The sequence below is a fragment of the Nelumbo lutea genome, chromosome 1 (assembly GCF_056320005.1).
Source record: "Nelumbo lutea isolate HS-2025 chromosome 1, American lotus-T2T, whole genome shotgun sequence".
Lineage (NCBI taxonomy): Eukaryota > Viridiplantae > Streptophyta > Magnoliopsida > Proteales > Nelumbonaceae > Nelumbo > Nelumbo lutea.
In genome coordinates this window covers 30,166,381-30,191,909 of record NC_142684.1, presented here as the reverse complement: position 1 = coordinate 30,191,909, position 25,529 = coordinate 30,166,381, and the positions used below count along the sequence as shown (strand labels likewise).

At 38.7% G+C, this 25,529-nt stretch overlaps 1 protein-coding gene and 1 pseudogene across 1 annotated transcript; one reads left to right on the top strand and one right to left on the bottom strand.

Annotated features, from left to right (window-relative positions):
- Positions 1 to 19,859, top strand: LOC148874134 (kinetochore protein NDC80 homolog). Its single transcript, XM_088965577.1, has 4 exons — positions 1 to 1,249; positions 2,121 to 2,367; positions 19,123 to 19,269; positions 19,363 to 19,859. Exons 1-4 carry the CDS (start codon positions 135 to 137, stop codon positions 19,582 to 19,584), a joined length of 1,731 nt encoding a protein of 576 aa, XP_088821703.1. The 5' UTR covers positions 1 to 134; the 3' UTR covers positions 19,585 to 19,859.
- A 1,959-nt stretch (positions 19,860 to 21,818) lies between these two features.
- Positions 21,819 to 23,090, bottom strand: LOC148874133 (pentatricopeptide repeat-containing protein At1g05750, chloroplastic pseudogene; annotated as a pseudogene).
- Between the last annotated feature and the right edge of the window lie 2,439 nt (positions 23,091 to 25,529).

The window sequence follows — 25,529 nt, the reverse complement described above, 5'->3', positions numbered from 1 at the left end:
CGCACGGTTCCCAACTGGTGAAAAGTGAAAAACAAAAGAGGCGGGAAAAAAGAGATGAACAGACAGAACCAGAACCAAGATTGGACAGAACCAAAGATTGGACATTGGATGATTGGAACAAGAGACTGAGAAAGATGAGAGGAGCCGGTGGGCGGCGACGCCCAAAGGACTCTCTGCAAGGTCGATTTCCGGTCGACACTCGCCAGTTAAGCACCATCCGAAACCGAGATTCTGACGCTAGTTACTGCAGCAGCCGCCCCTCCAACTCCTCCATTGGGATCGGCCGCGCCCCCGCCGGCCCCATCACCGATCGCGCCCATCAGGCCTCCGCCATCCGCGTCATCAACGCCTACCTCGCCTCCCAATCCTGCTCCACCGTCCTCAAACCCCCTCTCCCCTCTGCCAAAGACATCACTGACACCATTCGCTTTATCTTCACTCGCCTCGACTGGCCCTCTTTCAAACTCGAGGAAGATCTTCCCCTTCTCCTCAAATGCCTTAATTGCCCCTTCAAACTCAACAAATCTGCCCTCAAAGCCCCCGGAACTCCTCACTCCTGGCCTTCCCTTCTCGCCGTCATTCACTGGCTCGTTGAGTTTGCGCTCTACAACGATCACATCGCGTCTTCTCCGACAACCACGACACATTCACTCTTCCGAGATAATAGGGTTCTTACTCACATCGTAAACAGTTATTCGCTCTACATCCGCGGCGACGATGAGGGTGTTGAAGCTCTCGACAATGAATTCAATAGGCAAATGGAACAAGAGAGTGATGCCGTGGCTGAGAAAGTTAAGTCGTTGGAGAAGGAAGTTGCTGATCTTGAAGCTCAGCTTGAAGCATTGAGATCGGGGCCGTCCGAGAGGGAGGTGCTCGAGAAAGATAAATCTATGCTGGAGAAGGATGTTCAGAAGTTTCACACTATTATTGAGGAGCTTACTAACGCAATTGTGATGGTGGAGAAGACGCTGAAGGAGAAGGAGAAGGAGTTGGACGCCAAGGTTCAGGAGCAGCAGAGGATTTCTGAGGAGAATGAGGAGCTGAAGAAGAGGATTGATGCGCAGACTGTGAATGCGAGGGATGCGGAGAGGATGAAGAGGGAGCTCCAGGCTGTGGAAAGAGATATTGTGGAGACAGAGCTTGCAAGGAATGCTTGGGAAGAGAAGTCGTGGGACCTTGATGTCACTATAGGACATAAGCTTAAGGAGCTTGAGAGCCTCTCAATTGAATGCAATCAGGCTCTTAGGAGGTGAGTTGCTGAGATTTGATTGATGCTTTGCATTTTGAATTGTTTTTGCCAATTAATCTGTAACTAGTGTGCTGGAGCCAAGTCAATTATCTGCTTTAGAATGGTGTATTGCTTCATGATCTAAATAGGTCAGAAATCATTTTAGTTTTAATTTTATAATCGAAGCATCTTGCCTTGTGGGTTTTTTAAGTCCTATTTGAAATTTTATTCTATCATAGTTTTTAGGACTGGTTTATTCCTTCTGTAGAATAACAGGAATGCTTTTGTTTACATTTATTTTTGAAATTGTTGCACCAGCATAAAAATAAATACAAGTTCTTGAATTGTGTTTTTGTTTTGAAAATAAAAAAACTAGTTTTTTTTTTTTTCAAATAAAAACAATTCACGTTTGTAAAACAATCAAATGATGGTTTTTAAAACAGAAACAGATTTTGTAGTAAAGATATTACATAATTTATGTAACATGATATTAAATAACCAGATGAAAACATAATCTTTAAATCAGAAGTTTAAGGACATGTTTTGGTTGGTGATGCCAACTGGCTCAGTTGGTAAAGTCTCTCTGGTTGTGGTTGAGACTTTGGGAACAAATCCTACTGACACCAGGGTTGGGGGGTTATGGGTAGGGGGACGGGCTACCCTCTGTGGTGTAGCCACATGAATAAAAGCATATTTTGGTTCTAATTTTTGAAACGAAAAGGACATATGTAATGAAGAACATGTTTTCTGTATTTTTTTGGTTTTGGGAACCAAATTGTTTTCATATCAGATGGTTTTGATTTGTTTTTGAAACTCACAACAAGAAAACAATTCACATTGAAGAACACTCCCTTCAATAACTACAACATGGTTTCCTTTTTGTCTTTTCTAGGATAAAGCTTGGAGGTAATTATCAATATGTGCTGAATACCAAAGGATCAACCCCTGCTGAGGTGTTGGGAATTGACTACAAAGCAACACTTAAACCTGCCCTTGATGAATTTATGGATAACATAAAGAAAAGCTCCAAGGCAAAGTTGGAGGAATTGATTTCTCTTCAACAACAGTCTGTGGAAAATGCTTCTAAGATTGAGAGCAAAAGAAATCGCCTTGCAGCCCTTCAATCTAGGATTGATGAGGTATGTTTTTGGGATTCCCATACAACAGGGCATGGTGTTTATTGGTTGATGTCATGAAAAATTTCCATTTTTCCTCGCATTTTGCGTAATAGATGCTCAAATTTGTTTTGGTTGTATATTCTAGAACCAAAAAAAATTGCAGGTATAACCACCTTCTATCTTTTGTTAAGGCTGCAGCAGTTAACATGATCTGTCTGGTTCCAACAATATTGAATTTTTTTAATCTAGACTAGCAATAGTTTTTTTTGTGTTTATACCAAAACATGTTTCTTGTTATGTTTGGATAGGACCAAAACATTTTTCTTAGTGTTTGATTCAAATATTGATACACCATTGTAAGATCAACACGATTAGTTGTGAGGGGAGATGGTCGCCGCTGAGGGGAGATAGGGACTGTGAACTCTGAGGAAGGAAGAAAGTGGGAGAGCTCAAATGTTTCGAAGAGGGTACCCCAAAAAACTCCTTGGGGAGGAAGGAGGTGGGAGGCAGAGAATTGGTATAGCCGAGGAGGGCCTGATGTGAGAACCAGGAAAAACTTTTCCTACAGCAAAGCAGTGGCTGTTGGATCTTGGCCAAAATATGGTGCAACAGAACTGAAAAGTTGGAACGATAATCTGGTGGTTATCACAGATCAACAAGGGGTGGAAGATAGAAGAGAGTTCCTAAGAGGCTGCCTTATGGGGAGATTCTGGTGGAGAATAGAGATTAGAGAAGTAGAGGACTGGGCGAAGAGAAAGTGGAGAGAGGTTGGAGGTGTAAAGGTAAAGAAAATGGCGGACAAACTTTTTCTGTTCATTTTCCCGTTGGAAGCTGAAGCCGAATGGATCCTTAGAAATGGCTCGTGGCAGTTGGGAAGAAATCAGCTACTACTCAATTGGTGGGGGGCAAGCGCTGGCTGTTTCTATCCGGAATCAGATTCAGATTCTGTCCATAACAGTCCAATCTGGGTAAGGATTTATGGTCTCCCCCTAATCTTCTGGTGCCCAAGCGTGATTAGAGCTATCAGAGATAGGTGTGGGGGGTTTCTAGAAACAGACAATTCTCCATCGGAGCTAGCCACCTGTGAGTGGGTCAGGATGAAGGTGTGAGGTGGTGAAAATATACCGGAGAAAGTAGAAGTTGCAGCGGGAGAGGTTATCTTCACAATTAGAGTCTGGTCGGAGATCCTCCCAACTGCTAGAAGATGGAACTTATCGAAATCGGGGAGGGAAACAGAGGACTCCAAAACTGTTGTACTTTTGGATGTGGAGGAGAGTCAATCTTCAAGAGAAAATGCGAGAGAAGCGATGATCAGCTGCCCTATGTTAATACGAGGTAGGTTGCAGAAGTCTTGGTTGCCAGAGGGGGAATATGATCTGTCAGATCTGTACGCAGATGGGTGGCCGAGTTGGAGGTTTGAAAATACCAAAAGAATGGGAGATTCAAATTTTAAACATTTCTCAAGAGAGGGGTTTTTTGGCGGTGGATCAATTGAAAAGTCTAATTAAGGAGTGCATCAAAGAGATACGAAGGGGAAATGGAGTGGGGGGGGTTACAGGCCTACTCGAACCCAGAGGAGCAGATCCAGACCCGTGACCCACAACATAACTGGCTAGTTACCTACCCGATACGTGAAAAAGAAATAACCCAATCTGCAAAGGCCTTTGAGCCCAGACTTGATCGGCGAGAACAGGACAAGAGAGATCAGGTTTGTCTAGAGCCCCAGTGGCTCATCCAACCCCAAAGAAGGTCTGGAGATTTCTCTCCTCCAGTTGCTCGAAGGTCTAGTCATCTCTCCTTCAGGTTGGAGAACACAGAAGAGGAAAGCAGATTTGTTTCTACTCCCACCCAATCATCGCAGCAAGCTCTAGAGAGTCCAATGGTGACTTCAAACCAGCTCTCTTTAGTTCAGGTGGAAGAGGAACCTGTGGAGGTGCAGCCGATAGCCATGATTGAGTCAGCAAATCAAAAGGAGAACCAATCCTTTGCTCAAGAGAGAGAGAGAAGCTGATGTCGAAGTTGGGAAACAGCCACAAAGAAAACAACGTCAACAAAGGAAAAGCTGTAACTCCGGCGTCATAGGAAGATAAGTCCTCTAATCTCCCCTCCTCCTCTTCTTGGGTCTCTTCAAAACTGTTTGGTTTATTGAAGTTTCTGGGAGTTTCTTTGGAGGGTCTGGAAGATGAAACAACTAAATTTTTGGAGGGGATTGAGCATAGGATTCTCATGGAGAGGAAAATTAACAGCAAAAAAGGGGGGAACTGCTTCAAAAAATAGGGAAATGATGAGATTAAATTGGGGATTGAATGATAGGGCAGGGAGCTAGGGGGGGCAAGAGGAACTAAGAGGTAGAAAGGAGGTGGATTTTCTGTTTCTTTTTTCTCTTTCTATTTAGTTGTTATTGGATCTAAGACTGTTCTCCTGGAATGTTAGGGGTCTTGGGTCGGGTAGAAGAAGGTTGGTGATGTGTGAGGTCATAAAAAGAGCCAAAGCTCAAATTCTTTTGCTTCAAGAGACTAAATTGGAGTCGATGGATACAACATTAGTTCGAAGTATTTGGGGGGAGGGTCAGGTAAGGTGGAGGTCCAAGCCGGCAAGGGGCAGTGCTGGAGGCTTGGCCATCCTTTGGAACCCATCAGTGTGTAAAGTGATTTCACACAGGTTGGGTTCTTTTTCTATCTCTCTCTTGCTGGAACTAGCTAATGGAAGCTTATGTCAAGTGACAAATGTGTACGGGCCTACAGAAACAAGCCTTAGAAATCTGTTTTTCGAAGAATTAGCAGAGGTGAGAGGCTCTTTAACTTGCCCTTGGGTAATTGGAGGGGACTTCAGTATCACCTTGTCGATTGAAGAAAAAATGTCAGAGGTAGAAGGACAAGAGGGATGAGCTAATTTGCTGATTTTGTGAACAATTTCGAGTTGATTGATTTGCCGCTAGTTGGAGGAAATTTCACTTGGACGAATAACCAGGAAAACCCAACCCTAGTCAGGCTAGATAGATTTCTGGTTTCAGTAAATTGGGATGAGCTTTTCCCTGATTTCAAACAAGTGGTTCGTCCTAGGCCAGTTTCAGACTGTCCACCAATCCAAATGATTTGTGGTAGTAGGGACAGAATTAAAGCACCCTTTAAATTCAAGAATGCTTGGTTTGAAGAGGCTGATTTTCTCCCTCTTTTAAGATCAGCCTGATGTGAAGTGCAGGTGGAAGGTTCTAGCTCCTTTGTTTTAGCAAAAAAGTTAGGTACAATTAAGTAAGAGTGAAAATCTGGAAAATGGAAAATCATCTGAATTCAGAAACAGAAAAAAGAGCTTGCCTTAGCCTCATTCAGGAAATTGACAGAGCAGAGGAAGTGGGCCCAGTTTCAGAGGAGTTAATATTGAAGAGTGTTCAGGCAAAATCTGTTTTTGATAATTTGGCAGTTGAGGAATTAAAGTGGATACAAAGAGCTAAGACAATCTGGCTTAAAGCAGGGGACAGGAACACTCACTATTTCCAGAAGATGGAAAATGCTAGAATCAGAAATTCTTCAGCTAGCAAACTAATTTGGGATGATAAGGTTGGAGAATCTGTTGCAGAAATCAAAGTAATTGCAGCTTCTTTTTGTAAAAATCTTTATAAGGAGAATTGGAAGTGTAGACCTCTCCCCTTGAATCTCCCCTTTAAGAGGTTGAGTGAAGATCAAAGAAGCTCCCTTGAAAGGCCTTTCATTGAGGAGGAGATTAAGTCTGCAATCAGCAATTTGGAGAATGAGAAATCTCCTGGGCTGGATGGTTTTTCCGACATGTTCTATGTCAAGTGTTGGGGTTTTGTGAAGCAAGACATCCTAAATACTTTTTAGGCTTTCCACTCAAGTGCTTCACTGCAAAGAAGCTTGACCAACACTTTTACCACTCTTATACCCAAAATTGAGGGGGCTGTGCACTTAAAAGACTATAGGCCAATAAGTCTTCTGAACAGCTTCTACAAGATTCTGGCTGAAGTTTTAGCTGAAAGGATGGAGGTGTTAAATAGTGTGATCTCAAGCACTCAAAGTGCCTTTGTGCCGGGTAGACAACTTATTGACTTGGTTCTAATTGCAAATGAATTGATTGACTCTAGGAAGAGAGAGGGGATGCCTGGTTTAATGTGCAAACTGGATATAGAAAAAGCTTACGACCATGTAAATTGGAGATGCATAGATAGTGCTTTGGAAAAAAATGAATTTTGGTAAAAAATGGAGGAACTGGATGAAAGTTTGTTTTTCTTCCCCAAAATTTTCCATCCTGTTAAATGGACAATCTGTAGGCCTTTTTGAGAGCTCCAGAGGGCTTAGGCAAGGAGATCCCCTCTCTCCTCTGCTCTTTACAGGAGGCAGTTAAATCTGGTATGTGGGAAGGGTTTGCAATTTCCCCAGGGGAGGAAAAAGTCAATACCCCCCAATTTGCTGATGACACTTTATGCTTCATAGATCCTTCACAGGAGCAGTTGGAGAACCTACTAGGGATCCTCAGCTGGTTTGAAGTAGTGACAGATCTGAAAGTCAACCTCAAAAAAGTCAAATTATCCCAGTGGGTCAGGTTCCTAACTTGGAGGAATGTGCCAATGTTATAGCTTGTCGGGTGGAACAGATTCCTATAAAATACTTGGGACTACCCTTGTGAGCTAAATGCTCTTCTTCAGCCATTTGGGACCTGGTAATTGAAAGATTGGGGAAAAAAAGCTCTCCACTTGGAAGGCAAAATATCTGTTCTTTGGAGGAAGAGTAACCCTTTTAAAAAGTATCCTCTCAAATCTCCCCACTTATTTTCTTTCTCTTTTTCCTATCCCAACAAAAGTGGCAAAGAGATTGGAGACTTTACAAAGGAACTTTTCGTGGAGGGGTTGGGAGGAAGAAAAGAAGATTCATCTTGTCAAATGGGATCAAGTATGCCTTCCTATTTAAGAAAGGGGTCTGGGTTTAAGGAAGACTAAGGTGACAAATTCAGCTCTTCTTAGTAAGTGGATCAGGCGGTTTGCCACAGAAAGGGGTGCTTGGTGGAGAAGCCTGATAGCTGCCAAGTTTGGGGTAGAATGGGGAAACTGGAGGAAAGGGGTGCTTAGTAAGACAATCAGATTCTGGAAGGACCCTTGGTGCTTGGACCACCCTTTGGCTGAAGATTTCCCTACTCTTTATCAATGTGCCTCCAACCAGAATGCTTCGATTGCTGATTCTTACAATTTCTCAGGTAATGAGGTGACATGGGCTCCACAGTTTAGAAGAAATCCTTTTTTTGGGAAGTGGAAGAAGTTTTGAGATTGTTGGGACTTTTACAAGCTCAGAATATTGACTGTAGTCAGGATGACCAGTGGACTTGGAAGTGGTCTAAAGAGGGTAGCTTTTCAGTAAAAATCAATGGCCTGTAGACTCAGTAGTAGGGTTGCAATGGGGGATTTTCCATCTAAGCAGATTTGGAACTCAGTTAGTCCCTCAAAAGTGAACTTCCTTTTCTGGACCATGGCTTTAAATAAATGCTTGTCCAGATCCAACCTAGAAAAAAGAGGCTTGCAGATTCCTGATGACTCTTGTGCTCTTTGTGGATCACAACCAGAGATTACTGATCACCTTTGTATTCACTGCCCGATTGTTGCCCAAGTGTGGGACCACTTCTTACAGGCTGTGGGGATATGTTGGGTCATGCTTAAATCTGTAAAGGAGGTGCTTGATAGCTGGAAGATCAGTAATTTGAAGAAAAAAGGGAAACTAGTCTGGAGTATCATCCCACAGTAGTGCTTTGGGCCATTTGATCTGAGAAAAACAACAGAATATTTAATCAAAAAGTGAAAAAGCCCAGAGGAGATATGGCAGGCGGCAGTCAGTAAACTGATGTCCTGGATTTCTGTCAATCCAGAATTTAAACATCTAAGTGTATTTCAGCTGTTGAGTTCTCAGTCAATTTGGTGTTTGTAATGGGGGATGTCCCCAATCCTGCCTTGTCTTTTGCAGGATTTTGTTTGTATCGCTAAGCTTTTCTAATAAAATTACCTTACGTTTTCCGAAAAAAAAATTCAAGTTCTGAGTTTTGCTTCATTCTTTTGGATTGTTCGCGCTTGGAAGTTAAAATTTCTTCAACTGAAAACAGGAGCATAAGAACAATAAGAAATAGAATCTATATCTAGTTTAAGTACAAGTTGAAGGGCCGACACATTACCAGAATACCCTTTTCTTGAATTCTAACATTATATACTTACAAAAATGGGTCTAAAATGTTACCCATGTTACTACACTATTTGATACAGGAAATACATTCTTGAACATACGACATTCATTTATGTCAAGTAAGCTTAGGGATAAAAAGGAAATGTTATGTAAATGTGTCCTCAAGAATCCATGGAGTGTTGAACTCTGACGTGTGTTCAACACAAACATTTTTTTCATTTAGGAGATTCTATGCAAGACTTGTATACCCTTATCTACCAATCTTTCTTAATACCTTTCAATAAAAACCCATTTGCCTTGTATTTTACCATAAAAGCCTACTTGTAACCAAAATGTTCCTTATCCTTAGAAAGTTCAAACAACTCCCACTTTTAATTTTTGATTAGATCATTCATATCTTGTTTCATAGCATTCTTCCACCTAGGATGAGAGGTAGCTTTTACAACACTTTCAGGAAAGGAGATAGAAGAAGTAGGTGCAAGTGCAATAACTGTGTTCTTGAAAGGCATTGATGTGATTGACTGGGTTGAGGACTTCTTCACTGGAGCAAGTATCAAAGGGAAACAGCCAAGTTGGAAGGAGTATGTGACTGGAGATGGTAAAGGATACGTGTTAGAAAGCAAGAGGAATAACAAAGTTTCCTACATTGCTCTTCTGGAATTTTTTGGGAAGGGCAGGAAGCAGCTGGTTTGTTTTCCTGAAGGAAGACAGGGGCAAGGGTGGAAGGAGGTAAATGGATTACTAAAGGAGTTTAGAACACGCCTGACAATAGCAGAAAAGGAGGCCCCGAGAAAAGAACAGGCTATAAAAAATGCAGTTAGAGGGGAGTACTTGAAGCAGGATCTAATGACTTTGGTGAAGTGTAACAGTCAGAGAATGGTGATAGCATATACTAAAAGGGAAGATTGGGAAAGCAATTATATTATCTAAGTTAAAAGTCAGGTTTGTGATTGGAGAAGGATTGCATACCTGCTGATTTGTAATGTGAAATTAAAAGAATGTTTCATTATAACCCCCTTTGAGAGCTGCAAGGCAGTTCTTGATCTGGTTGAAGATGAATTAGATGTTTCAGCGGTTAATTTTCAGTATTTGTATGGGCTAGTTATGATTCAAGATGGAGCCCAGTTTCTAAGTCAAAAGATTTCTTTGTTGAAGATGAAGTTCTGGTACGTGTGTTAGGACTTCCTTTCCACATATGGAAGCAGGAGATAGTTGAATCAATCACCCATCTTTGCGGTGCGACTCTTGCCAACACTTACTGGGGGACCTTCGTTCTGTAGCACTTCTCAATGGAGTCAGGCCAGAAGAAAAACCAAGAAGAGTGGAAGCTCAAGGTAGAGGGATATTGCCACTCAGTATGGCTGGCATCTTCTGTAGAAGCAGGCATGTGAAGAGATGCTTGAAAGGAAGAAGATGAAAGAGTTGAAGAAGAAGCCTTGTGTGGTTCAAAGGGATTGGGAGTTTAAACACAGCAAACACTTTCACCAAAATGGGCAAACAGTTTCTGGAGAATCCAAAAGGGGTAGAGCATATGGAAGGTCAAAAACGTGGGGTGCAAAGCACCAATTTGGAGGCCAACATGTCCTTTGTACAAGTGGTCAAAGGTGGTAAACAAAAGCTTCAAAGTGGAGGGGAGATGAAAGGTTTAGTTGTGAATCGAGCCGATCAATTGAACTAGGGGCGAACACATGACCACTTAAACATTGTGGAAGATAAGGAGGTTGGTGATGTTGGATCAAGCCCAATTGAACCCATTGGGCCCAACAACACTAATGGGCTTTCTTTATTAAAGAAGACGGGCCATTGTTATTAATGAGGCATGTGCCACTTTAAAAGAGCATGTGACCAAGAGAGATGGGGCTAGTGTTTTAAAAGCACAAGGCGCAAAAAAAGCATAAGGGCCAATTTGCGCTTGAGGCGCAAATGAGAAGGGAGAGTTTTTGTTGAACTTTGATGGAAGTAGCATGGGTAATCCAGGATTATCCGGAGTGGGGGGGTGCTTTGAGAAATGAGAAGGGAGAGATTTTGTTGCTTTACTCATGTCCCTTGGGTATCGGAAATTCCATTAGGGCAGAACTTTTAGCTGTTGTACAAGGGGTCCAATTTGCAAACCAGCTGGGGGTACAACACCTAATAATCGAGGGGGATTCCAAAGTGGTGGTGGGTTGGTTGAAAATTTCTGAAGAGGCTGTGGCGATACAAGAATGAAATGAAGAAATTTAGTTGGTTGACAGGGAATATGTTGGTCACTGTACAGTGGGTGGAGAGATCAACAAATACCTTGTTAGATGTGTTAGCTAAGCAAGGGGTAAATAGGGAAGAATTATTTTGGGTTCAGTTGTGATTCTTGTTTTTCTTTCCTAGTTTACTTGTAAGTTTCAAGGAGGGGTTGCAGCTCGCGCCTCTCGTTGGGATGATGTATGAACTCACTCTAATTTGCTTTTGAATCAATAAACTTATTATTATTCATCAAAAAAAAAAATTGCGCTTGAGGCGCAAGGCGCAAGGCACAAGGCGAGGTGCACGCCTTTTTAAGAAAGGCGAAAAATTACAAAAAAATCTAAAAAATAGAAAAAAATGTCAAAAAAATGCCAAAACATTTAAAAAAATGCAAAAAATATTAAACATAATGTTAATAAAAAATATAAACTTAAATTTTAAAATAAATGTTTTAAAAAACCTATTATCTAAAATTAAAATACATAAACATAACATGTAAAGTGTATTCAAATGAAAATTTAAAAATAAAAGCAAACATATAAAGCATTTTCAAGCATGTAAAACCCACAATCTCTTTTTCTCCTTAATTGCATTGCTTCAAATAGTAATGTGATGTAAAACATATTGCATTCTTGATTCTATGAGTCGCCTTTGTACCACGCCCCTCGAGGCAAGCCCGAGCAAGTCTATGTTAGGGTCTGAAATTCTTATTTCTCACATAAAAATAATGATTTTATAGCTTTCATTGCCTTTTAAGAAGATATTTTATTGCAATTAATGAATGAACAACATTAGCAAAAAAGTGCATGCCTAGCCGTTAGACTCAAAAAGCAGCAAAAAAGCGCAAAAATTTAAAAAGGCGCACATCTGGGAATTGCCTTTTAAGAAGAAATTTTATTGCAATGAATGAATGAGCAACATTAGCAAAAAAACGCATGCCTAGGCTGAGGCTAGCCATTAGACTCAAGAAACAGCAAAAAAGCGCAAAAATTTAAAAAGGTGCACGCTTGGGCTAAGGCGCAAGGTTAATCAGGCGCATGCCTAGGCACACAAGGTGTGTGCCTAGGACCTGGGCGAGGTACATACCCCAAAATGCGCCTTGCTTGTCCGCCTAGGTGTGCCTTTTAAATCATTGGATGGGGTGATATAAATACTAAGTCTGGTCTATCATTGTCTTCCTTGATCATGTCTAGCCAACCACTCCCTAGAGGTAACAGATCAATGACCACAAATTCAACCTAGATTTAGGTGTCAAGCAAGTGCAATCAATCGATTGGTTTGAAGTTTTTGGAAGCAACAAGGTGCAATGGAATAAAAGATCTTTAGGAAGGTTACTCAACAGAAGAGGAAAGCTACTCAGAGTTTGAAATTGATGACTCTTCAAGCCTTGGTAGTGTGGAACAATTAAAATCTAAGAGTCTTCTCGACGTTGAAAGCCTTAACACCGAACAACACTTCTTGGAAGACGATTTGCTAGAAGTTGTCCAGAAACCCTCTCAGAAGTCAGAACCCAACTTCACCTAAGGAAACTGGAAATTTGGTAGGTTTCATATAAGAGAGTCAGGGTACACCTAATCCAACAAGTATTCCCAATCCAATAGAGTAGATACAAATAGATAGAGGCCTAGAGGGATAGAAATTACCTTGGTCATTGATCATAGAATCATCAGAGGGGAGACAACCCTCAAAGGTGGATTCGAATGTTAAGGCTAACTTGGTTTTGGTCGAGCCTTTTACAACTACCCCATAGTTGGTTAACAAGGGAGGATTGACCTCTAACCTGCTCCCCCTTTAGTTCTCCAACTTTGTTATCTGTTCCTCTAACAAGCTCAGGTGTGTTTGTCTTTTTGCTGATGTGGGTTTTGTGTTTGGCACAAGTACTCTAGCACCTTAATTGGAAGGAGTGGCCCTGGAAAGGAAGTTTTTGGAGGAGGATAGTGAGGGTAAAAGACAGGAGAAGGATTTGAGGAAAAGAAAGAATTAAGAGGAGTTGGAGAATATTTGGGATCAAATGTGTTTATCTTGAGGAGTGTAAGCAAAAAGAGGAACTATTGGAGGGAAACCTAGAGACTCACAATCTACTGGAAGGGGTAGTAGAGAATGTGGTTGAAGGCTGCGAAAATGTAGGAGATTTGTCTTTTGTAAAATTGCAAGAGGAGGAATTAGAGAGAATTTGGGGACAAATTTGTGTTCTCCTTGAGTATAAACATGGCGAAGAATCTTTAGAAGAAAGCCTAGAAAATGTGCAGATCTCAAAAATTTCAGGAGTGAATTCAACAGATTCTTGTTTAATGAAAAGCTGAAGGAAGAAGAAAAGAATAGAGGTGAAGAGATTAATTCTTGACATAGAGGGAGACTAAGAATTTAGTGGAAGAGGGGAGAGAAGGAAGATTCCTAAGTAGGGGCTTGTAACATGAGGTAGGTTCCAAATTCCATGTTCCTATGAAAATCATTAGTTGGAATGAGGGGTTTAGGTAGTGCAAGGAAGAGAAGACTAATAAAGGATCTTCTTAGAAGGGAAAGGCTGGATACTGTAATGTTAAAAGAGACTAAATTAGCGGAACTTGCAAACATGTGGACCTTGATTGTTTATATTTGGAAACATGTGGTTGACACCCGAATTTTTTGAAGAACATTGAGGAATGGTAGAGGGTAGAAATAAGAATGGAATAGGGATCATTTTGGGAGAATAGAAGAAGTGAAACCTTCTTTGATTGTTCAGATAGAAGTAGGGGTGTCAACGGTATTCGGAAATCCGATTTCGAATTTGATATTCGACATAATCGAATCGAATTCGGATAATTTGAATATCTAATCAGTTGAATTCGGATATCCTATTCTTACCGAATAGTTAATCGGATTCGAATTTGGATATGACTTGATTCGATTTGATAAATATCCGAATTTGATCAATTATTTAATTCTTATATATAATATATAAAATATTTTATATTTAATCGGATTTGAATTCGGGTATTAATTTTCAATATCTGTCGGATATCAAATTGAATTCGGATATTAGTTTTTCTAATTGAATTCAAATTCGGATATTGCCTTATCCAATTTGAATTCGATCCGTTTACACCCCTAGATAAAGGGATTGGATTTGTAGGAGTCCTATAGAAAAATGAATCTACAGGAAAGAGAGTTGAGATGGAAGTTAAAGAGATTTAGAAGAGGTCCTCTTGCAAGAATAAATTTCATGGAGGCAAAAATCCATATGTAAATGGATCAAGGAAGGTGATGGCAACACCGATTTTTTTCATGAATTAGCTAATGGAAGGAGGAAAAATCTAGTGTCTAAACTTGAAGTAGATGGTTCGGTTTTTGAGTCCCAAGAAGAGATAGCCAATTGTTTTGTGACTCATTTCAAATCTATCTTGAGGAGGCCATTACGCATTAGAGAGGAGTTGGGAGAAGTGAGTGCTGCCAAGACTTTTTGAAGAGGACAAAGATTGGTTGGAAAGAAATTTTGAGGAGGTTAGGCAAGCAATTTTCTCAATGGATAGATCCAAGTTACCAGGGCGGGATGGTTTCACCATGGGTTTTTATCAAGATTGCTGGAACATAATTAAAGAGGACTTGTTTGAGCCTCTTGAAGACAAAACCATGTATCAATGGCTGGTAGGAAATCTCCTTTACCTATGTCTTACATGTCCTAAGTCCTAACATCTCTTATGTTTTTAGTGTTGTCAGCCAATACACGCATTCTTCTAGAACTGCTCATCTGCTTGCTGTGGAAAGAATCCTTGCTTATTTGAAGAGATGTCCAGATTGTGGCATACTCTTTAAGAATAATGCTCATATGAAGATAGAGGTGTATACTGATGCTGATTGGGCTGGATGTGTTGATGATTGGAGATCAACTTTGGGGTATTGTGCTTTTGTTGGCGGTAACTTAGTGTCATGACGAAGCAAGAAACAAAATGTTGTTGCTTGCACTAGTGCTGAGGTAGATTATAGGTCTATGGTTCATGGTGTGGCTGAAGTGTTATGGTTGGGATCTCTCTTTGAGGAACTTGGGATTGAGTATGAAAAGCCATTAAGGTCGTATTATGATAATTTGGCTACTATTAATATTGCCCATAACCCAATCCAGCATGACAAAACTAAACATATTGAAGTTAACTATCACTTTATCTGAGAAAAAGTTGCCTCGCAAGATGTATGCTTGCCATATGTTGCCGCTGATATGGAGCTTGTTGATCTCTTCACCAAAGCAGTCACCAAAGTCAAATTGGAATCAGATTTGTGCAAGTTGGGAATGATCAACATCTATTCCCAACTTGAGGGGGAGTGTAGTGATATAGTGGACTAGACTTGATACTTCCCTTGTGGTCCCACCAAGGTTTTTAAAACCAACCCGGAGACCGAACCGATCAAGGGTCCAGTTCCTAGGTCGAACGGTCTGACTATTTGAATCGAACGGTCGGCCCGTTCTGACAAAAAAATAAAAAAATTAAAAAAATTAAAAATGGTCAAAACCATTGAACGGTTTGAATGTTTCAATCGCCCAGGTCAGTGGTTTGTTGACCAAATCAACGTTTTTTTGCAAAAATCTGGTTTTGGGGAAAAATGGAACCAATCATCTGATTGATTCCCGGTTTTAAAAACCATGGGTCCCACTGTTTGAGTTGTTCAGTTACATTTTTTTTTCTTTTCTATCTGTTATGTACTGTTATAGGCGATAGGGCATTTTAGTATTTTTGTTTCATGTTATTATCATGTTATTATAAGCACATATAAATGATATTGTTTAGGGCGGTAGTAACATAACACACAGCCCCCTTTTCTTTTATTTTCCTCTCTTCTCTTCTTTTCTTGGATTATTTTTTCTTTTCTAAATCTGTTCTACTAACAGCAGTAAATCCAAGTATAACAATAAAGTGGATAGCTGTCTATGGACTGGTCATCCTTCTAGGGTTTTCATTGGTGCTTCATTTTTTAGAGTGTTGGCTTCCCCTTCTCTTCCTTGGTGCAACCAATACTTATGACTTATTACAAAGGAGGAGACCTGGTTGGTGCTTATTTCCAAATTGGTGTGTTCTGTGTGATTCAAATGGTGAATCTGCTCATCACCTTCTCATTTCCCGTCCTCTCGTTCGTTGTATTGGGGATGGTTTTTTTCTTTGTTTGGTTGCAGGTGGAACACTCTAACTTAGTTTGGATAGATTGTTTGATCCCTCTACTTTCAGCTGGCTGAGAAAAATGGGAAGATTACTTTGGAAGTGCACAAGGGCTGCAGTGGTTTGGACAATCTGGGAATAAAGAAACCGGAGGATTTTTGAGGAGAAAAAAAGAAGTAAAGAGTCTTTGATTGAAAGCATAATGGTAAAGGTGACACATTGAGTGAAGTCAACAAAGTTATTTCTTGACTTAACTTTTGATGATATTTATCAGACACTGGGGAGTGATTGCAGCATCATCTTCAGCAAAGAAGAAACTAATGAGAAGCTGGAAGTCACTAGTGGATGATTTCTTTAAATTGAATTTTGATGGGAGTTGTTTCGGCAATCCTGGTGCTACTTGAATGGGAGGGGTGATAAGAAGTGTTGAAAGAAACTTGGTTTTCTTGTATTTCAGGCCTTTAGGGGAAGGGGACTTCATGGGTGCAGAACTGAAGGAGATTCGAAAGTGATAAGGTTCCATGGTATTTCAGGATTGAGATTAAAAAAATTCAAAAGAAATGCTGGTGGTTTTGCAGTGGCTTCCTAGATCAGCAAACAGCTTAGCTGTCCATTTTTCTAAGCAAGGGGTCAATAGGGAGAATTGATTTTGGACTCAATTGTAACTTAAGAAAATGGTTCTATCGTTGTCTTAAGCTCATGGGATAGGCGAGGCTACTCAAAATGTTGAGTTTTACCTCTATTTTAATTAAAGTTATGTTTTATGTGGCTGATAAAAAAAGATAAGAGTTTTAATTGAGATTATAATGTAGTCATTTAAGCTTTAGCCATTCTGTTCTTTATTTATATTAGTTTTGTTTAAAAATAGAATGTAGTTTCTTTATTTTTTATGATGTGTTCTTGCTCAAGGATTTCATGTACTGGGAACAGTGATGAGAGCTTGGCTTTTTTCTTTGATTTTAGTTGTTCTTTCAATTTGCAAGGTGGGGCTTTTGGGTTTGGTTTTCGGGTAAGTTGTTGTCTTTTCCTTTATTGAAAGCCAAAGCTATTAAACTTCATTTATTGTGGTTTTGAACTAGTATACAAGTATATTTTGATATGTGGGCTTTTGGGTAAGTTGGTGTGCTTAGGTCTTGTTTGATGATTAAGTTGCACAAATACTTCTTAGAAGTACTTATTTTAACAACCACTTAAGGCTGTTTGGTAACCCACTTTCCAAATCACTTATTATGTTTTTAAGCACTTATTGGGGTGGGGATGTTTGGTAAGCTACTTCATAAGTGTTTATATTGACACAAATGACAATTTTAGCCCTCACTTCACTCATACATATATATATATATATAATGCTTTTCGCATGTTATGCTATATATTTTAACAGAGAGTCCATGTGGACCCACACATGAATCGCCATAATTATAAATAATCCTAATAAATAATAAATAATAATAATAAATAATCATAATAATAATAATAAATAATAAATACTCTGGCCTCCCTCTCCATCTCATACTTCTTCCTTTTCTTCTTCAGAACCCCCCCGAAATCCACTGTTCATCATCTCAACGGCGGCGGTGAATCCATTCCGATCTCCACCTCCAATCTCTCATCTCTCTTTTTTCTACCACACCATCTCTCTTTCTTCTTTTTTTTTTCTTCTCCTTAGTCTTCACTCTTTCCCTTTCCCTGTTCATCATCGTTGTTGCAACGACGGGTTCAAACCAGCAATAGTGGTGAGTGGCGGCATTGAACAGGAACAGTGATTGAGGAAGAAAAAACATATTTGCGATCCTAGAGTTCGATCTCTATGGCAAGGCTGAGGACTGAGGAAGAAAAAATAGGAACAGTGAGTGGCAAGGCTGCATACCAGCAACCAAATTTGGGTTTCGATCCTAGAGTTTGACCTCTGTGGCAGTGTATTCGATCCCAGATTTGTGAACTAACGACAGGTCTGCTAGCCACTTTTCCTCACCGACGATCATCATCGTTGTTGCAGCGGCAGGTTCAAACCGGCAACAGTGGTGAGTAGCGGCATTGAACAGGAACGATGACTGAGGAAGAAAAACATATTTACGATCCTAGAGTTTGATCTCTGTGGTAAGGTTAAGGATTGAGGAAGAAAAAACAGGAATGGTGAGTGGCAAGGCTGCATACCAGCAACCAAATCTGGGTTTCGACCCTAGAGTTCGACCTTTGTGGCAGTGTATTCGATCCCAGATTTGCGAACTAACAATAGGTCTGCCAGCCACTTTTACTCTCTGCCGATGGTCGTTGGTGGACCTGCAACTAGTGCGCCGCTACCTGGTAGTAGAGATGTTCGAATGAATGGCGAAGTATAACCCTCGTGCGGGGGTATTTTAGGTATTACAAAAAATTATTAGGGACTGGTTCGTCCCATTTTTTAGAGAAGTACATCTTCAAGAATTACTGAAAAAAAGCCAACTTGAAGTCATTTTTTTAAAGAATCCCACTTTTTTACCAAACACAAAATCACTTAATAGCCACTTAATGTGTGGTCCCAACTCTTAAAAGAAGTACTTGTTAAAAGTAGTTATAAGTGTTCTCAAACAAGGGCTTAACGGTGTGCACAATACTGTTCTTTGCAGTTCAGTATGTGTCCAAGTGTGTGTCCATAGTGTTTTTGAGAATTTCTCTTTGATGATCCATAAGAGTTTGATAATTTCATGTATTTAAACTTTTGCAAGCTGGATGGCCTTATGGTGTATTTTGAGAATCTCTTTAACAATTCCCCAACTATTAGTATTTGAAATGATTTGTCTTGCACTTTTTATTCTTTTATTATATTTTTTATTTCTCCAAAGCACTATTAGAATATTGCTTAACAATGCACTCATGGTAGCTTGAAAATTTTCCTTTATCTTGTAGTTTTTTTTTTATTCTTTAATTTTATTCAATAATAAAATTAAAGAATAAATGCTTCATCTTAATTCTTTTATGTTCATCCCCATGCATTTGCACGGGTTCCCTGCTAGTTTATTCTTTAAATCTGGGAGTGTATGAAGTGTAGCACATAACTATATGTGATATTCACTAATGTGCAAATAAATGCAAATTATATGTGGGAATGTCCACATTTCCACAGTTTATCCTTTTCAAAATTCCATTAATATTCTTTATATTTTTCAGAATTGATACTCACAGTGATGGTGGAAAAACTCAAAAAGCTTACTAGCAGGTCAACTTGTATCATGAAAGTCATTGTTTAATAATACAGATGCATGCTAAATTTTCAGGGCGAAGCTCAGTTAAACTTGTTGAAGAAGGAAATAGAAGACTACACATCCAGATGTGCGGTGGAAGCTAAAAGAATGCTAGAAGATGTTCAGAGGGAGGAACATAACTTGGATTTGGTGGAAAAAGAAGCTGAAGAATTTTTTAAGGTACATACTTGGACTTATCATTCACAGCACCAACTAATGGGAATTGTAGAAAGAACTATAACAGGCTCTAATTGATCCAACATTTTTGTTCAGACCTCCAAACTAAAGTTGCATGACGTTATCAAACAATGTGATGAGGAAACCCAGATGTGTGCTCGGGAACTGCTTATGCTGATTGATACAGTCTCAAAGCACAAAGAATACATGGAGTCAACAATATCCCAGATGAAGAATGAACTCTTAGAAACCACTGGAGCTGTTGCAGATGCTCATAAGGCCTCCTTGAAATTACAGTTTGGTAGTATTTTCAACTAATTTTTTTTTTTTTTTTTTGTGAAGACAGTATTTTTAATTAATCAGTACTTATAGATGCATTCTCAATGCATGGTGGGAAGCTGTTTTTTTCTTTTTTTTATCAAAAAGCATGGTGGTATGTGAATGTGAAGGCTCGAAATTGAAGAGTCATCTCTTCATCTCTTATAAACGGCTGTAACTGTCAAAATTGCTTGTCCTACTTTTTCTGAAGTAATCCATGGAGTTGTAAAGAATTTGCACAAATCTATATATCAGATTTCAGAATTGTATATCAACCAGCATCTCACCCAAATTTAGTCCTATTATGCTATCTACATGCTAGCACGCTCTAGGATTATGCCCCAAGCCTATTTGGTCCATGGAGGTTGGAGGATTGTTGATTTCTTCTTACAGTGCTCTTATTGGAATCGATGCCCATAGGTCAGACATGGTACTTCCCACTTCAAACAAAACTAAGGAGTTTCATGGCGTAAAGAACAATTCTAATCAGTATGGTTCGTTAGAAATGAAGGCAAATGGAGCGTATTTAGGCAATCTGGGATTGGGAATAGCAGCAATAGTAGTCCGACAATTAAGTTTTCTAATTTTTTTTCTTTTCGACGATGCAATTTTTTATTATTCACTGCAACAGATGCAATTGTTTAATTGTTGTCATTTTCTGAAACTTCACACTGAAATGTGTCAAAAATTAAAACTAGGTCATTCAACTAACATTGTCACTCACAACGGATGAAAAGCTGAAAACTCGCTGAATCATGGTTTTATTGGTACAACCACTGGTTAGATTGTTCAGCCCGTAATTACATAAACGACCACCGGATCTGGGATCATCTAAGAATACTCTAGAGAGGGAATTTGCATGTGAAAAGCTTTAGATTCTGAAAGGCAATGTTGTATTTGTAAGACTTGGATCAGACTAAGGCCATGTTTGGCATTCTTTATTTTAAGGACTTGTCTCCTTTTCATGGTTAAAATGCCCCTATAAACACTGAATTTTTAACAGTAAAACAAAGATAAATCCTTAAAATAAGAAATGCCAAATGCAGCCTAAATACTAGAGGATTTGTATATATCCACAGAATTCACTCTAACTAACTAAAAGAGGTTAAGGCCCTCATAACTCACTATGAGAAACTTCTCACACACCGTTAAATGATCACCTGAAGACCTTCAATGAACCTTAGTTCATAAGGCATTAAAGGACAAAATCCCAATGCTTACAAAAGGACGAATTCATTTAAGGACAATGGTAGCAATTTTGTATATAGCAGAGGTTATTTCAGGATGACACTCACCATAGCATGAGATGGCACCTGAGTTAGGGTGGAGGGAGGGAAAAGGTAGAGGCCTTTAGAAATTGGTCACCCAAGTATTTTGTATGTTTGTGATGGAAATCACTTGACTGGTTTTGTTTCACCTCAAAATTGTTTTTTGGCCAAAAACTGTTGGTTTGGTCAGTGGGTTTGCTGATCTGAACAGTCAAACCGTCAACTTAAACAATGGTTTTGACAGTTTTTTAAATTTTTATCAAAATGAACCATCCATTCAAACCAAATAATTGAACCATTCGACCCATGAATTAGTCACTAGAACAATTCCCTGTCCAATCCAGTTTTAAAAACCTTGGTATAAGGCCATATGCATCATTACTTTAGGGAAAGGACCAACACCCAGCCTAGGAGACTTCTTGCCTCACAATGGATTATTGCAGCCAAAGTGAGATGTGTGGATCGTTTAAGCCAAGGGACGAGGCACTAGGCATTGGTGAAAGAAATAACAACAAAGCCACATGATCAAGGGACTGCGACATGATGGGACAGAGTTACTTCACTTAAAAGAGGAAATGATGGACAGGCAAATAGCCATGGAATACTAGATGCCCTTTCATTTGACCAACCCAAGATGGGGGGCGCAGGTTGTGTGCTTACAATTAAAAAAGCATTTCATACAAAGACTTAATAGAGGTTTAGACAAACCTAAACCTACATTCTCTTTTCAAACAACCTCTTGAGATATACAAGTATGATATATCAGCAATTGATTTAACAACAATTCGAAAATTGTGGCTATAACTATATATCCCCATGGTTAATCATAATTGCCACTAAGACTTCATGTGAAAGGAGTACAAATACAATATGTATAGTGCAATACTTTATATTTTGTATTATTGTGTATGTATTAATATTGTACATATATGTATTTGTACATACAAAATATAAGGTTTTGCACTCTACATATTTGCATTTGTACTCCTTCCAAACTGAACTTGTTTTCACTGTAGACTCTTGGCAGTCGGTCAATCTCCGAAGATCTGGAGATGGGATGGGAATGAGGAGGTAAAGAAGAGAGACAAAGAGAGGAGAGAGAGAGAAAGAGGACTTCATTGAGAAACCCTAGGTCAGGGTTATATTATGTTGTCTCCCTGGGTCAATCTCCGAGTGCCTTCATTGTATTCCTAACTTTTCCTACACCATCCCACCTACCAACAGCAGCGTACATGTTTGAAAGAAGCACATAATTGGAATCACAGCTAGGATCCAAATCAGTTAGATAACTCATCAGTTTTCAGCTAAACTGAGATTCCCTCGATTCCTACATGCAGCCAGCAATGAACCCAATATAATTTCATTTGGCTTCATGGTCATGCTTTCTATTATATGCAACGCATCTTCCAACTGACCAGCCCTGCTAAGGAGATCCACTATGCATCCATAGTGCTCAATTCTAGGGGTAATTTTGTAAATCCTCTTCATCATATCATAGAATTGGAGGCCCTCATCAGCTAGGCCGGCATGGCTACAGGCAGTAAGAGCTCCCGTAAAACTCACTCCATCTGGTTCAAACCCCTCCTGCTGCATCAGAGAGAAGTATTCTAGAGCATCCTCTGCATATCCATTAACAGCAACGCCCACAATCATCGAGTTCCATGAAACCAAGCTTCGTTTAGACATTTTCTCAAACTCCTGTTTTGCGAATTCAATAGATCCACACCTTGCATGCATGTCTATCAACGAGTTGCTTAACCGGATGTTCTCACCAAAGTCTCGTTGCAATACAAAACGGTGTATCCATAAGCCAAGCCCAAGTGCCCCCAAGTTTGCACATGCTGAGAGGATAGAGATGATGGTCACATAATCAGGCTCTATTCCTGAGAACTGCATTTCTCTCTCTCTCTCTCTCTCTCTCTTTTCTTTTTCTTTGTTCCTTCTTCTTCCTCCTATTCTTCTTCTCTTCTTCTTCCTCTCCTTCTCCCTATTCACATCGCTCTCAAACCGTTGTCCAACTCTGCTCTCCGACCATAGAGGAGACTTCGCAGCCACAACACCCGCCCAGTCTTCCTTCCATTTTATCTACGATTTCACACTATTTTTTTCTCTCCCATCCTCTATCATCTACATTGACTCCCTTCACCATTCTCGGCCGCCTCCAACTGTTTACAGACCCCCCATGTTTTCCTCCATTGGTTGAGCAAAACTGAAATCGACAGTCATCACCTGAACCATTTATTAAGGTATCAGACAGGAGTCACACTCGGAAGAACGCCCCCTCTCACTCACTTCCTAGTTGCAAGCACCGATCATTACGACTACCGCAGCTTGAAGAAGAAGGGAGTTAGTGTAGCATGAGATCAAAAATAAACCGTGGAGGAGACATATCCATGAGTTTTTCCCGTTGACGCTATATTGGGGTGTGGACAGGGCTAGTCTATGATATAGCATGAACTGGTCCCATCCACACCCAACCGAACGGGTCTTCATCTCGTGGACGGGACCGAAATGGGGTGAATGCAGTGCCAAATACCGCCTAAGTTGTCATTGGTAAATGTTTTCAATACATAGTCGGGATATGCTGTGGGGCACTTGTAGGAAGCAAATGTGAATTCACCATAGTGCCATTGGAGTTGAATCCAACATATCTAACAAAAGAACAAGACAAACATATCTAACAAAAGAAAAAGTGTTGAATTTTACATGGGTCTATGTGTTGTATTATCTATATCTATACTATATAAAAGTGTGGATGTAGTGTAAAATTCTTTTTGAATTAAAATTATCTTCTATTTCTTTGTTTGAAAAAGGGTATAAAAGTCATTTTAATATAATTTTAATGCCAGTTTTAACGACTATTAAAATTCTCATATTATGTATTTAATCTATCTCTAATTGTAAGGGTTGAAAATATAATTTCAATTATTAATTTCCACCTTGTTTAATTCCCTCTCATTAAATCTTATATTTAGGCTATGTTTGGTTTGAAGGAAAAAAGTAGGGAAAGGAAGGGAAAGACAGGGAAACCTATAATCCCAATCTTTCCCTTCCTTTCCCTACCTTTTCTTTTAAACCAAACATAAACTTAAGGTATTAAATTTCATTTTCTTTTATTAAATCTTATATTTAAGTTATTTTTCACTAATAAATGCTATTAATTAGATATATGCCAATATTTTTATTAATATAAACTCATATTTTAGAGCTAACTAAAAAATAAAACCATTTTTTATCCAAGTGGTGACTAAGCAATTCAACCATCCGAATCAAATTGATTAACCTATGAAGTCATAGTTAGGTAATAAAATTTTTAAAATAGAAATAAATATAGAAATTTTCAAAAATATAGAAAAAATTAGACACATTTATGATATTTTTATTAGTCAAAATAAAAAAAAATAAGTGCAATAAACAATAATAATTTTTATTGACAAGGAAAATGAAATACATAATTTAGAACTGGCCAAAAATGAAAATTAGTAATTAATAATAAATAGTTCAACTTTTGGGTTAAATGTGTTAAGTTTAATGTAAAAAATAAATAATAAAAATTAATAAAATATATAAATATATAAATTTTGCAAAAAAAGCATTCAAGCACATGTGTAATATCATATATTTATCATATTAAACAAAAAGTATATGACATATCATAATTATTTTTACAAAAAAAGTATAGAAAAAAATTGAATACATCTATAATTCTATGTTTACTCTTTTATTAAAAATATGGATAAGATTGTAAAACTATCTTTTGACTAAAATACTCATTTTTGAATTTAGTCCTTATTTAATTGTAAGGTTTAAATTATAAATTAAAATACTATGTTTCACCTCATTCAATTCCCTCTATTTAAATATTACATTTTTTTTGATAAATAAATAAAAAAAGAAGATACACCAAAAATATAAAAGATTACAAAAAGAGTAGTTTAGCCAAGTAGGTAGCTCTATCAATGATACTTGAAACTTCACAACTTGATCTGATTATCACACATTTGGATGAGGTATTTATGTAATCATATTTGGACTTTGCAATATGCATCCAATTAATAATAAAAACAATATATATATTATAGAATATATATAATACATAAAGTTTACAGAAAATTTGGATATTATTACTATCATTATCATCATCTAGAATTGCTATGTGCAAAGCACATACACACTTACTAGTTTAGGGTAAAAGACTTAAACATACCTTGAGCTTTCATAAATTGATTTAATAAACATGTCCTATATTTTTCAAAAAAAAAACTTAAATATACCATGTAAGTTAACCCTACAAGACTTAAACATACCCTCCTTCAATGAAAAAGCATGTATGAGATCATTTGAAAATTTTAAACTCCTATTTCATCCTTCTTAGAAGAAGAAGAAGAAGAAGAAGAAGAAGAAGAAATTGGAGAAGAAACAAGTGGGATGAGAAGAGAAAAAATGACCAATGGACTGGTTTAGTTAACGAAAAAAGAGGACAAAGGAAGGAGGGAGAGAGAGAGGACAATTAACTACTGCACCAATTTAATGAAGATGGAATATCCAATTTCAGATAATGATATTTATAATATCCAAAAGGTGTTGCGTTTAATTTTTGAAAATAACAATGATTAAGCGCATTTTGACAGCTCCCTGCTGGCAGGTGACTCGGATGCCTGACTGAATAATCCCTAC

Excerpts from the sequence above, each read along its gene's own strand:
- LOC148874134 (XM_088965577.1), top strand. The coding sequence starts at position 135 with ATGAGAGGAGCCGGTGGGCGGCGACGCCCAAAGGACTCTCTGCAAGGT. Across the intron at positions 2,368-19,122 it reads TTCAATCTAGGATTGATGAG|GGCGAAGCTCAGTTAAACTT; the intron begins GTATGTTTTTGG and ends CTAAATTTTCAG. Across the intron at positions 19,270-19,362 it reads AAGCTGAAGAATTTTTTAAG|ACCTCCAAACTAAAGTTGCA; the intron begins GTACATACTTGG and ends ATTTTTGTTCAG.